The following is a 14,847-nucleotide window of genomic DNA, read 5'->3' as shown; positions in this document are numbered from 1 at the left end:
TATGTTGAAATAAATAAATGATCAAAAGTAATTTAAATAATAAAAAGGATGAGGTTCTGAAAATAAAATCAGACTTTACAACACAAGCAATATGAAAGCAGCAAGATTATTAAAATGCAAAATCTTATTTATTATACATTAGGTAGATCAAAGCTTCTCAGTGATAACAAGGCACTGACTGGGGGTTGCCACCTGTTTAGTCTCACCTGCAATGGGAATCTTCTAAGTAAAGCTGTGTAAAGTTTGTCAGTATATATTAAAGTTACAAACAGTTTATATGGAAAAGAAAAATTCTCTTATTTTGCTGAAGACCTTTACTCATTATTCATCAGCACATATGTTGCTTTCATAGTAAATGCAAAAACGAAATTCTGCACAATTCAGGATGGCTTTTGAAACAAAAAAAGAAATTGCTGGTAAATGCTCTTACTTGAGACACATCACGTACTTCTTTGAGATAGTGTTAAAAAATACCTGTACAGTATAAAATTAGAATCTGAGCTGTGGTTTTGGACCGCTCAGCTGAAGTCAGAAAATATTTTGACAAGCAAATTATCCAGGAAAACTTAAATTCTAGAGAACAGGGCAGGAGGCAGTTTTCTAGATTTTTTGTGTTGGTTGTCTCTTTTGTCTAACTTCTTCACAAAGAAGAGCAAAGCTTTGACTTAAAGAAAGTGTGTGTGCAAATGTCTAACAATTATTGTGAGAATCTAATAAAGAAAGAATTCAGGAAAGTTGAAAATCTGAAAGATGCAAGAAGGCAAGGCAAGGCAGTGATGATATTTGTCAATGTCCTTGCTGCAGAACTGGAAAAACAGATGAGCAGAATTTCAGTCTGAAGATATCAGAGCAACATTGGCCTCTCAAGACCTTGTCTATTTGTAGGAGATAAACTTACACATAAAGGAAGGAAAAAGGGAAAGTCAGTAAGGGTCACAAAGATCTACTTGAAGTCAGTGGAAGTTCAATTTGGGTTTATAAAACTGGGGGGAAAAATTGCGATGAACTTTAAAAACCACACGTACCAAAGAATTGTTCAGGAAGTCCCCAGGTGTTATTAATACATGCCATTGACCAAAACTAGTGCTGGGACTGACACAGGACTCTTTGCATGACTCGATCCAAACGAGTTGCCCAGAGAAGTTGTGGCTGCCCCACCCCTGGCAGTATTCAAGGCCAGGCTGGATGGTGCTTTGAGCAGCCTAGTCTAGGGGAAGGTGTCACTGCCCATGGCAGGGGGGTTGGAACTAGATGATCTTAAGGTCCTTTTCATCCCAAACCATTCTGTGATTCTGTGCTGATCCTCATGTAACAGAATAATCATTTTAAGGAACTTGGGGGGACAACCTAATCATTCCAAGATCAGCCACAGGCCTTTTCTGCTCACAGTGTCAAAAGCTTTGGTGAGGTCAACAAAAGTGACAAAGAGCCCCTTATTCTGTTCTGTACACTTCTCTTGCAGTTGTCTGAGAAGAAATACCATGTCTGCGGTACTTCTATTAGATCTGAAACCACACTGACTTTCAGGTAGAAGTTCTTCTGCGATAGCAGGTACTAATCTGTTCAACAGTATTCTTGCAAGGATTTTTCCAGCAGTGGAGACCAGAGTTATACCTTGGTAGCTTCAGCAGTCTGACTTCACACCTTTTTTCTTATACACAGTGATGATGACAGTGTCACGAAAATCTGATGGTAGTTTAGGTTGTTCCCAACCATATGAAGAATAATACTTAAGTAAATATTCAATAAATGTTTGGGTTTGTTTTGCGTGTTTGTTTGTTTTTTGTTGTTTTGGGGGGTTATTTTAAAGTAATTACGAGAATTATTAAATAGCAATTTGAGCCCTAGACTTCATCTGTACTTTAAAAAAAAAAATCACTGATACCTTCAATCTAATCATAAAACATTTCAACACATGTTGTTTTAAACTGAAACTGTGTTCCTTGTAACATGTTTGTGTTTAAAACAGAGCAAACTAACATTCATTTCAATAGCTCCAACCACATATATTATAAGGCTAATCTAAAATTCTTAGATAACACTACATTTGAATTTAGTACCCAAAGACGAAAAGAATTTCTGGAAAATTGACACTGCACACTATACTGTTAAAATTTTAAAATCTTTAACACTAATTTCCTTATAAAGACTGTTTAAAGTTGCTAAAAATAAATATTTCACATTAATAAGAATTATACTAATGGACTGCCATAACAGGCAGCAGGAAGAACAGTGATGGAGGACATTTCTGTAGGGATCTCTTACAGAGCCTGTTCAAGAGGAATCTGCGGATGAAGCACTCTACAGACAGATAGGAACAGCCTCACGCTCGCAAGCTCTTTTCCTCATGGGGGACTTCAACCACCCTGATATATGCTAGAGTGAATGCTCCATCCCTGGCAGTATTCAAGGGCAGTTTGGACAGAGTCTTACATGCCATGGTTTAGTGGGAGGTATCCCTGTCCATGGCAGGGGGGTTGGAACCAGATGATCTTAAGGTCTTTTCAAACCCTAACTATTCTATGATTCTAAGAAATGGTACCAGTTCATTTTATATCCCAGAGAAGGGATTTACTTTCCTGAAACAATTTTTCAATAGGAAACCCTGCAGGTTGCATGTGTTAAAGGATTTAAAATAATAAGTTACACTGCTACAATGAAGGATATTTTTTACAAGTAATTCAAATTAGCTGTTCTGCCTTCAAAAATTAAACAACCAACCAACTCATTGAGATTTGTTCACTCCTATCCAGTGCTTGCTGTGCTGCCTAACAATTCTAGGTTGGACCTGTGATGTGACTTCCAAAGCTTCCAGTTGAATCTTAGTTCATTATGCCACCACATTTACTCTGCTCACGTAGCCTTACAGTTAGATGAGCATACCTTCAGAGTTCAGTGTAATAAGTGTGACGTTATTCCCAATACTGTGGTTTCCTATTTGTCCACTGTTGGAAACTGAGTCACTGGCCTCAGAGCCACTCTCTCTATCTTCATTGTGACTGTCATCATACCCAGGAACTTTCACCACTATGGTGTTCTGCCTACGTCCAGGAACAGCACTAGGGAAAAAAAAAGTATATAACTTTGAGAGAATACAATCCTGGATTAGGAATAGCATCATCATAAGGAAACTGAAAACAGACAAAATTAAATGTATTACAAAAGCATACTACTTTAAACAAGCCTATTCCTGTTCATAACTCAGAGCTATCCAGTAAAATAAAACAGAAAGAAAACAGCAGAAATAAAATTTTAGATGCACTTTATAAATTTGTATCAATGGAAAAGTCTAGGCCCAATGTGCAAAACAACAAAAAATATTTAAATAATTTATAATATTATTTAAGAACATTTTCCTATTCAAAATCCCTAGTTCCACTTAACTTAAAATTTGCTTTAGACAGTATAAATTCTAACAAGCCTTCCTGGGTGGGTGTATATTCCTTCTTCAGTTGATAAAATCATAGAATAGTTAGGGTTGGAAAGAACCTTAAGATCATCTAGTTCCAACCCCCCTACCATGGGCAGAGATACCTCCCACTAAACCATGTCACCCAAGGCTCTGTCCAACCCAGCCTTGAACACCACCCGGGATGGAGCATTCACAACCTTCTTGGGCAACCCATTCCAGTACCTCACCACCCTTACAGTAAAGAACTTCCTCCTTATATCCAATCTAAACTTCCCCTGTTTAAGTTTGTACCTGTTACCCCTTGTCCTATCACTACAGTCCCTAATGAAGAGTCGCTCCCCAGCATCCCTATAGGCCCCCTTCAGATACTGGAAGGCTGCTACGAGGTCTCCACAAAGTCTTCTCCAGGCTGAACAGTCTCAACTTTCTCAGCCTATCTTCATACAGGAGGTGCTCCATCCAGTTCCCTGATCGTCCTCATGGCCCTCCTCTGGAGGAGGATCTTGGCATGTTCCCAAGTGATTGTGCATCTGTGTAAAGTATATGTAGCTGTGGACACTCTTTCAACTAACACTGAGCTAATCCCACATCCTTCAAGATATTCTCACCCCATCAAGAATGAAGCATTGCTCTATACCTTGCCTGCTGATACAAGGTCTCTGTAGGCAGAACTGTCAGTCTAATAAATATTTAGGTACCAGTTGCATGTTTCCCCCCCCAGCTATTACTAAAACTTTCCTCATTTCACACTTCAAATTGCTGCAGAGACTGATATTGACCTGTCAAGTGAGAGAATGAAAGGGGAGGATTCCCGTAACCGCTACTAACTTGCTAAGAATATTTTCCAGAGAATCCGCTGCTCTGGTTAGTGGCTCTTCCTGCCCAACCATCTTGGTTACAACTGAATTCTGCCGGTCATTGTTCAGTATTACTGTTGTCTGAGGGACAACACTACAAGACAAAAATCAGAGAGGAAAATGGAATGTAAAGGAGCAGACCTTATACATAATACATTAACACAGTCTTATGGTTTAAACAGTCTACTTGGAAACAGACTTCCTCTAAGCCTTGCTCTTTCTCCCAGCATCACAGTTCTGTATCAAATGCTAACACTGGCAATCCATCACATTTGAAATCTGTACCATTTCAAGTACTCAAGTTTTCTCAGAGGATGGATTGCTTAAATGGAATTATATAGAAATCTACAACCCTTGGCAAAGCAATAAAGAATTCATCAACTCAAGACACACAGGAACTCTGTAATTCACTGCTCCAAAGAGCCACCAATTTCTTGCTTTGAACCATCTGAGTGCAAGCATTTTCAGAATTACTAAAATACCTTACATCATAAAGCACCATTTTTAGTAGGAAAGTTCCTAAAAAAATAATGTAAAAGTATTTATTACAAAATGGGATGATAAGCTTAGTTAAAAAGCATACAGTCTTATGGGACTGCGGGGCTTCTGGGGGGCAGGAAGATGAGAGTGGTACCAGGTGCATTAGAACAGAACAGGGACAGACTGCAGCTTTAAATAATGACAAGAATGAACTATTTCTTGTGTGCATTTCATATACAAAACAAAAACATACAACAGAAAAACATTTAGCATGTGAGAAACCAGAAAGCCTTCACTAGCACTTATAGAATAACTAGCATTGCATAAAAAAAGCACACTAAGCGTACATTAGAATACAAAAGTATTGTCTCCAGCATGCAACTCATCATTTGATTTGGTTTCAGAGATAAACAACATTATTCCCGCACCATCAATATTCTAATGCCTGGTTTACAACACAGGACTCAATTTGGGAGGCCAGGTCTACTGGAGGCTGGTGGAGCTGGTCTGCAAAGGGGAAGCACTGCTTTGGTAGGAGACTTGCCATGCTGGACAAAGCAGCTTTAAACTAGATGAGCTGGGGAGGGGAAGGTATCAATCCATCCAAACACTCCCAGTCAGTTGCCAGCACCTATAATAAATACTCAGAGCAATGTAGAGATATTTCAGCCACTACAGCAAACAAATGAGGTGTAACTGGAGATCAACTCAGATGCCTCTATACAAATGCTCATTGCACGGAGAATAAAAAAAAAGAGGAATTAGGTGTGTGAATAGCTACAGGGATATGATATCACTGGCATCACAGACTCTTGGTGGGATAGCTCCTATTAGAATGTTGGAATGGAAGGTTACAGGCTCTTCAGGAAAGACAGACCACACAAATGGGAACGGAGAGTAACTATCTATGTCAGTGATACGCTGAAGACTATAGAATTCTGGACATGGGTGACTAGTCAACAGTTTGTGGGTCAGGGTCAAAGGGAGAACAGCGATGGGGGACATTTCTGTAGGGATCTCTTACAGAGCCTGTTCAAGAGGAATCTGCGGATGAAGCACTCTACAGACAGATAGGAACAGCCTCATGCTCGCAAGCTCTTTTCCTCATGGGGGACTTCAACCACCCTGATATATGCTAGAGAGACAGTATGGCCAAGCACAAGCAATCCAGGAGGTTCCTCAATTGTGTGGAAGACAACTTCGTTCTGCAATTAATAGAGGAGGCAAAAAGGAGAGGTGCAATGCCTGACCTCGTGCTCAACAACAGAGAGGGGCTGGCTGGAAATATGAAGCTCCTGGGAAGCCTTGGCTGTAGGAGTCATAAGATGGCCAAGTCTGAGATCCTCAGGACAGAGAGGAGAGCATGCAGCAAGCTCACTGCCCTGGACTTCAAGAGAGCAGACTTTGGCCTCTTCAGGAACCTGCTTAGTAAGGTTCCATGGGATAAAGCCCTAGAGGGCAGGGGGGCCCAAGACTGTTGGTTGACATTCAAGGATCACCTACTGCAAGCTCAGGAGTGTTGCAACCCAATTAGAAGGAAATGCAGCAGAAGGGCCAGGAGACCTCCATAGATGGATAAGGAGCTGCTGAGAAAACTAGGAGGGAAAAAAGAGGCTTAGAAAAGGTGGAAGCAAGGACAGGTGGCATGGGAAGAATAGAGGGATGTTGTCTGGGAAGCTAAGGCCCAGTTAGAATTAAACTTGGCTAGGGATGTGAAGGATAACAGGAAGGGATTCTATAGATACATAGCAAAGAAAAGACAGACTAGGAACAACATAGGCCCCCTCCAGAAGCTATACGGAGAACTGGCTACCCTGGATTTGGAGAAGGCTGAGGTTCTCAATGACTTCTTTGCCTCAGTCTTCACTGGCAAATGCTCTGACCACACCACCCAAATCTTGAAAGGCAGACACAGGGACTGTGAAAACCTAGACCTTGGGCCCACTGTACAAGAGGATCTGGTTCGAGACCATCTTAAGAACCTGAAAGTACACAAGTCCATGGGACCTGATGAAATCCATCCGTGGGTCCTGAAGGAGCTGGCGAATGAAGTTACTAAGCCAATGTCTACCATATTTGAAAAATCATGGCAGTCAGGTGAGGTTCCCAATGACTGGAAAAAGGGAAATATAACCCCCATTTTCAAGAAGGGGAAAATGGATGAGCTGGGGAATTACAGCCCAGTCAGTCTCACCTCTGTGCCTGGCAAAATCTTGGAGCAGATTCTCCTGGGAGGCATGCTAGGGCACATGAAAAACAACAAAGTGCTTGGTGATGGCCAGCAAGGCTTCACTAAGGGGAAATCCTGCCTGACCAATTTGGTGGCCTTCTATGATGGGGTTACAGAGAACTGATGGGCAGGGTTAGAGCAGTTGATGTCATCTACCTGGACTTGTACAAAGTGTTTGACAACGTCCCACAGGACATCCTTGTCTCTAAATTGGAGAGACATCAATTTGATAGGTGGACCTCTCAGTGGATAAAGAAATGGCTGAATGGCAGCACACAAAGAGTTGTGGTCAATGGCTCAATATAAGGCTGGAGACCAGTAATGAGTGGTGTCCCTCAGGGATCGGTGTTGGGACCGGTCTTGTTCAACATCTTTGTTGGTGACATGGACAGTGGGATTGAGTGTGCCCTCAGCAAGTTTGCTGATGTCACCAAGCTGTGTGGTTCTGTTGATAGGCTGAAGGGAAGGAATGCCATTCAGAGAGACTTCAACACACTTGTAAGGTGGGCTGATGCCAACTTTACGAAGTTTAAACATGCCAAGTGCAAGGCCCTACACCTCGGTCGGAGCAATCCCAGGCACTGCTACAGGTTGGGCAGCTAAGAGATTCAGAGCAGCCCTGCGGAGGAGGACTTGGGGGTGTCGGTTGATGAGAAAATTAACATGAGCCAGCAGTGTGCGCTCACAGCCCAGAAAACCAACCGTGTCCTGGGCTACGTCAAAAGGAGCATGACCAGCAGGTCAAAGGAGGTGATCCTGCCCCTCTATTCTGCCCTTGTGAGACCTCACTTGGAGTATTGTGTACAGTTCTGGTATCCTCAACATAAAAAGGACATGGAACTGTTGGAACAAGTCCAGAGGAGGGCCACAAGGATGATCAGGGGACTGGAGCACCTCCCATATGAAGACAGGCTGAGAAAGTTGGGGCTGTTCAGCCTGGAGAAGAGAAGGCTGCGTGGAGACCTCATAGCAGCCTTCCAGTATCTGAAGGGGGCCTATAGGGATGCTGGTGAGGGACTATTCATTAGCAACTGCAGTGATAGGACAAGGGGTAACGGTTTGAAACTTAAACAGCAGAGGTTTAGATTGGATATAAGGAAGAAATTTTTTACTGTAAGGGTGGTGAGGTACTGGAATGGGTTGCCCAGGGAGGTTGTGAATGCTCCATCTCTGGCAGTGGTCAAGGCCAGGTTGGATGAAGCGTTGGGTGATATGGTTTAGTGTGAGGTGTCCCTGCCCATGGCAGGGGGGTTGGAATTAGATGATCTTAAGGTCCTTTCCAACCCTAACTATTCTATGATTCTATGATTCTATGATGCCCAAAGGTCCAGTCCAAAAAAATGATGAATGTTCATTTGTGGTTTTGCAGCAACTCCCAAGCTTGAAGGTTTGCACTAAAGACACTGCTGCATGAGGCTCCAAAAATGATACTCTACTACAAAATATACTTAAGTATAAATAAACCTGGCTTTCTTATAGAAAGCAGTGAGAGTTTCTGAAAACCTGTCGAACTCCAAAGCTGCTCAAATAAAACCTTTATAATACATTCTGATTAGCACCCCAAGTCACTGACATCTTTTGCTGAGCTGATTGCTGAGGTGGCTTGGGAAATGGATCTGCTTCCAGGGAAATATTTTTTCAGGCCTAAAGTTCAGTGCATGAGCTCAGGCTCACAGCAAGCAGAGTAATGTACCTGCAACGTGAAAATAAACCATATACCATACATCTTTCAGCATACTATATTCCTCAATATATAATTTGTTTCAAACTGGCTACTTTAACAAAACAAAACAACAACAAAAAAAAATTGAAAAACCACACAAAGCAAACACACAAACATGAGCACCTCACCCCCACAAAAAAGCTACACAACAAAACAAAAAACAAACAAAAACAAAAAAACAAACCACACACACACACAAACCCAAAACAAAAAAACATATTCCTGTAAATTGATGGCCTACGGACCTCTCAGCTTCAGTTAAAGCCAGTAACAATCCCCAAGGTTTAATACGCTAATTCATTACTGAATTAATTTTATTTTTTTAAAGCAAAGAAAAAATAGCTATAAACTTGGATAGTGGTTTACATCACCTGAGTTATAGTACCAACTGCAGCAAACATGGGAAAGAGAATAAGTATATATGCCAGCAACTCCACAGCCACTATTTAGTGATTAGAACTGAAGGATTACTGTTCTAAAAGCCTAGATTAACATAGCAGGATAGTTTATTGTAAATCTATAAAAACCCTTCTGATTTAAAAAAAAGGCAACAAAAATAAAAAAAGCTATTCAATACCTGATAACATGAAATCAGGTTGGTCAAGGGGTTTGTAAGTCATGGGGAAAAATAGAATTCTAGCTATTTTGTGTTTTATACCAATAACTTGATTATAATTCTTTGGGTTTGGGTTTTGTTTTCCCCCCTAAAGACTTCATGCAGGAGCAACAACAGTTTCACTAAATTTAGAAGAACAGTTATCTTACAATTTTTTCCACCCCACATCCTCCTGTTTTACAATTTTTTTTTAAAGCTATCTCAGTTTTCAATTTTGCATTATGTGATTACGAAGCCACTCATAAACAAAGAAACAATCACACACTAGAAACACAGATCTGGAACCTGGGAAATCTGGATCCACAAAACTTGCCAAGTGGCATGCTGCAAACCAAGTAGATGGACAAATCCAGTTCTGCAAAACCTATTACATCCTTTGATTACACTTAACAGTAAGACAAATATATTAATAAAATTGTCCTGGGTTCAGCAGTAGCAGTCATTTTTTCTCCTTCTTGGTAGCTGGTGCAGTGCTGTGTTTTGACTTTCGGGCTGAGAATGGTTGCTGATAGCAAGTATGTTTTGAGTTACTGCTCAAATGTTTGGTTTGTCCAAGGCCTTTTTTGAGCCTCATGCTCTGCCAGGGAGGAGGGGAGGCCGGGAGGAAGGAGAGACAGGACACCTCACCCAGGCTAGCCAAAGAGGTATTCCATACCATAGCACGTCATACCTAGGATGTAACCGGGCGAAACCCGGAAGGGCTGGAGCTCTGGGGGGATGGAGGAGGTATCGTTTGGTGCTCGGTCGGGCAGGGTGGGGTGAGTTATGGTGGCTGGTGAGGTGTTGTATTCTCTTCACTTGTTATTTGCTTTATCATTATTGTTTGTAGCAGTACTAGCAGTAGTGATTTATGTTACACCTTAGCCATTAAACCATTCTAATCTCAATCCGTGGGGGCTACATTCTTTGGATTCTCCTTCCTATCTATCTGGGAGTTGGGGGAGCGAGGGGGGGAGTGAGTTGACGAGCTGTGCAGTTTGGTTTTAAACCACGACAGAAATACACATTCATCTACCCCATCTGGTACACAACTGCATCAAGCATTCTCTTTTGTATGTTAAGAAAATAAATAAAATTCATTTCCTATCAAGTCAAGAGAGACACATGCTGTTTTTTTAAAACTAGTTGACTGAATCTACCAACACCACAATTATCTGCAGACATGACTATTTGAAGCACCTCCACTTTAAGAATGATAGAATGGTTTGGGTTGGAAGGGACCCTAAATCTCATCTAGTTCCAACCTCCTGCCACAGGCAGAGACATCTTCCAGTAAACCAGGTTGCTCCAACCCCCTTCCAACCTAGCCTTGAACACTGCCAGAGATGAGGCATTCATACACAGCTTCTCTGGGCAACCTGTGCCAGTGCCTCACCACCCTCACAGGTAAGAGCTTAAGATCTCATCTCAAGCTCCCATCTGTCACTTTAAAGCCATTCCCTCTTGTCCCATCCCTACAGGCCCTTGTAAAAAGCCTCTCTCCAGCCTTCCAGCATAATAAACTACAGTCCAACACACTAACCAGCCTTGTTCAAGTATACCATGTTAGGTCTTTATGCAGTAACTGAGTGCATTAAACTCCACAATTCCATTTAACTCTCTAGTTCCCACTAAAGACAAAAATATGTGCAATTCTATATCTACACTTAGTGATTAGTATCCTTAATCGGTTAGCCACAAACACCTATGGTAAAGAACCAGATGTACGTGGTCTGTATTTCAACTTTAACATAACAAAGGCTCAAAGGAAATAGCTGAACAAAAGAAAAGCTGCATTAACCTATGAGTTTCCATATTTCATCAGAAACACTATTATTAAATATGAACACAAATTCTAAATTAAAATCCTCTCCAGAGTTACTGCATTTTAAAAACTGCTTTCAATTACATCTATTCACCCAAGAAAATTGTACAAAATAACAGCAGAACCATAAAATGCAGTATTTGCAGAAAATACCCATAAATACAAATGATGGAGGATTTTGTGAAACCAAAACAAATTCCTATGTTATCAGAAACAAACAACCTTAATAATTTATACGTGAACTTACCATTATTCATTCTTCTGAGTGGGTAAGACAGACAAAAATAACACTGTTCCTGGACTGAAATATTTCAGATTAATTATTTTCTTCAAAACATGAATATAAGATTTGAGTCACATTTTCACACTGTACATTCATCAAATTTTAAGTCTCAAGACCTGAGTACATGCTACATCTCAGTCATCATCTGAGGCTGCCATGCCAACAAGCCATCAACCATTGCAGCAGCTCTCCTATCCAAGAAGCTTTCAGCTTATATTTCTGACCAGCATGGTACCTCATAAACAAAGAAATTAAAGGGATTTAAAAGCCATAATGTCAGGAAATGGTGCAGAAAGAGGAAGAGTCAATCACTTCCTGGAGACAAAAGCAGGGCTGTGCTAATGCTGCACAAAACAGAACAAATCTCAGAACACTGGGAAATACATGTACTAATTCATTACATTATTTTCCTACGGGTCCTTGGCTTTTTTCTCAAACTCCATATAGTTCAGCATAACTTTGTGCAACCTAAGGATTTCTTCCATCTATTTTACCAGTTTCAAAACCTTACAACAAGCTTTTTCTCCCAATACCCCCAAAAAAATTTTACACTTACAAACAAATCTGACAGAAAATGCCTGAGATACACTAAACACCTGTTAAAAACAGGGGCTGGGGTAAGGACAAGCCCATAGCAGCTAACTCCAGCAGTCATAAACGCTATTATCATATGAAAAGCATGGAAAACTTCAAAACCCCAGAGCAGGGATCACCACAGACCACACAGGAAACACAAGACTTATCCAGTGAAAAGGTAGAGGATAGAGGACAAACACCTATTGTCGTGGTTTAAAACCCAGTCAGCCACACAGTCTCGATCACTCACTCTGCCCCCCTCCCCTGCTCCTGGAGGGATGGGGAGGAGAATCAAAAGAATGTAACTCATCCGGTCCAGATAAGAACAACCCAGTAACTAAGGTATAACACAAATCACTACTGCTACCACCAATAATAATGATGATAAAGGAAATAACAAGGGAAATGAATACAAGACCACTCGCGGACAGAGCAGTAAGTGCCCTTCAAGGTAACTCCCAGTTACATCCTGTGAAAAACTAAAGAATAAGGTATTGTTTATTAAGATATATGTTAGGTATATATATGTTAAGCCCAATATAAAGGTTAGGCAACAGAAGATATGAAATTGCTTATGCACACAGTTAACGGACACAGCTTATGCAAGATAAGATAACCCCAATCGCTTACACCAATTAAACCACAATCGCTTACACCAATTAAACCAGAAACCGTTTATGCAAACATAAGATGACCACAAGATGTTACAGAAACTGGCTTGCAAGATGTTCCAGGAACTGGCAGAAATAAGACAAACCACTCCATATAAGGACATATAAATGAAGGGTCAACTATGGGACAAAGGAGGAAGACTTCTTACTTCAGCCTCACTGACCACCAGGAGGCAGAAGTCGACCCCCTAGCAACAGCTGAAGCATGCGCAGAGTACCTCAACTTCGTCATGAACACGGAAGTAAAAGATGTATAAGGGGGGGCTTTTTGAACTGCTCAGCACGGCAGTAGGCGGAGCGCAGACTCCCCTGTCGTCCAGCGCTGTCTTTGCTCATATTCTACTTGCTATAATTAATAAAATTCTAATTGGATTATGACCTGTTGTGGTCTCAGTTTATAACAATTTCTGGTGCCGTGACTCGGATAAGGAACGGTGAGCTTTGGTCCTCCGGGGATGCGCCCCGCGACATTTCGCGGCCCCGCGACCAACAGCTTACTCCAACCTTACCGACGAACCTAAATTCTAGAATAGTGAGCAAAGGAAAAACCGGTAAAATCCCATAAAATTCTGTGCACGGGAGTCCGGACGAAGACGCAGGACGCGTAAGTATATTGCGAAATTCGCAGAGCGGAATTGTCCGCGGCGAAACTGTTCGCGGGTTTGCCGTTCGGGCGGGATTGGGTTTCCTGGAATATAACGAATGAGAGGTTCAATATACTGAACCAAGCGAGTGTGGACCCTTAAGTACTGCGTTTTCCATCTCCCGCGAGGGACTGGGCCAGGAACAAGGGGGAGCAAGTGAGTGTGTGTTTGTGGATATTCCAGAAGATGGGGGTGAAGGGCAGCAAGCCTTCGACTCCCATGGGAAGGGTACCCACTGTACCTAGGAATACCCCTCTGGCATATATCTTAGATAATTGGAGAGATTTCCCTGGGACCCTAGGGAAAGATAAGAAAAAAATGATAGAATATTGTACTAAGATATGGGGAGGGAAGAATTCTAAAAATGTCTTTTGGCCAGTCTATGGGTCAGAAGAAGATTGGGTAAGACAGCAATTAAACCTCTGGGTTAATAATAAAAAACTCCTTGACCCGGAAGAGAGTCAATATGCGGAAGTGTGGCTAGAAAGACCGGGAGCTAGACTTTATCCGCTTAATGAAATAGAAACTAAACAGAAGAAAAAGAAGGAGGAGTTAGACGAAATCCTTCTGACTCCCCCTCCTTACATTCCTCCTCCTGTTCCCTCAACCCCTCCAGAGGTCCCCAGAGCACCCACTCCCCCACCAGAATCAGAACAATGGTCTCCCCCTCCTCCTAGACGTGTAACTAGAAGTCAAAAAGGGGCAGCTCAGATGTACCCCCTAAGGGAAATACCCATGGGGGGACCTCAACCTTGGATCGGATATATTTCCGTACCCTTAAACTCGGCTGACCTACGAGATTTTAAAAGAACTGAGATGGGAAACTTAATTGAGGACCCACTCGGAGTAGCAGAAAGACTAGATCAATTTTTGGGACCAAACCTTTATACTTGGGATGAGATGCAATCTATCCTTGGTCAATTATTTACTACTGAGGAAAGAGATATGATTAGGCGAGCAGGAATGAGACTGTGGGATGCTCAGCATGTCCAGGGACCTCAAGCACATATTAAATGGCCACTCCAAAGACCTAATTGGGATAATCAGGATCCGGTGCATAGAACTAATATGCAGGACCTGAGAACTATAGTAATTCAGGGAATTAGAGAAGCAGTACCCCGTGGCCAGAATATCAATAAAGCATTTAATGAAATGCAAAAGAAAGATGAAAGCCCTACTGAGTGGCTGGAACGACTGAGGAAAGCCCTTCAGCTGTACTCTGGGGTAAATCCAGACGACCCTTTAGGGCAAGCGCTCCTCAAAACTCAGTTTGTGGCAAAATCATGGGAAGATATCAGAAAGAAGATTGAAAAGTTAGATGATTGGCAGAATAGAGGGTTGGATGAATTATTGAGGGAAGCTCAGAAAGTCTACGTAAGGCGGGAAGAAGTGAGCAGCAAGCGACAAATACGAATGATGGTAGCAGCAGTCAGAGAGGATCGCAAAGGGCGAACTGGTGAACACAGATCTGCTAGGACGGAACAAGGGAAGGTAGTAGTAGAAAAGGAACAGATATATTGTTTTTACTGTGGAAAGAAGGGACATATAAAG

The 14,847-nt window shown here is 41.7% G+C and overlaps 1 protein-coding gene across 1 annotated transcript in view; it reads right to left on the bottom strand.

The window, feature by feature from the left end:
- LOC117438289 (protein BANP-like) overlaps positions 1 to 14,847 on the bottom strand; it is a 167,044-nt gene that overhangs the window by 109,312 nt on the left and 42,885 nt on the right. The window contains exons 5-6 of the mRNA XM_034073821.1: positions 4,241 to 4,363; positions 2,884 to 3,059 (exon numbers count right to left, since the gene is read on the bottom strand). Coding sequence (XP_033929712.1) covers positions 2,884 to 3,059; positions 4,241 to 4,363 — 299 coding nt within the window. The remainder of the gene's footprint in view (positions 1 to 2,883; positions 3,060 to 4,240; positions 4,364 to 14,847) is intronic.

The sequence above is a fragment of the Melopsittacus undulatus genome (assembly GCF_012275295.1).
Source record: "Melopsittacus undulatus isolate bMelUnd1 chromosome W unlocalized genomic scaffold, bMelUnd1.mat.Z SUPER_W_unloc_5, whole genome shotgun sequence".
NCBI lineage: Eukaryota > Metazoa > Chordata > Aves > Psittaciformes > Psittaculidae > Melopsittacus > Melopsittacus undulatus.
Note: the sequence above shows the minus strand (reverse complement) of the source record. Positions and strands in the feature narration are given on the sequence as shown.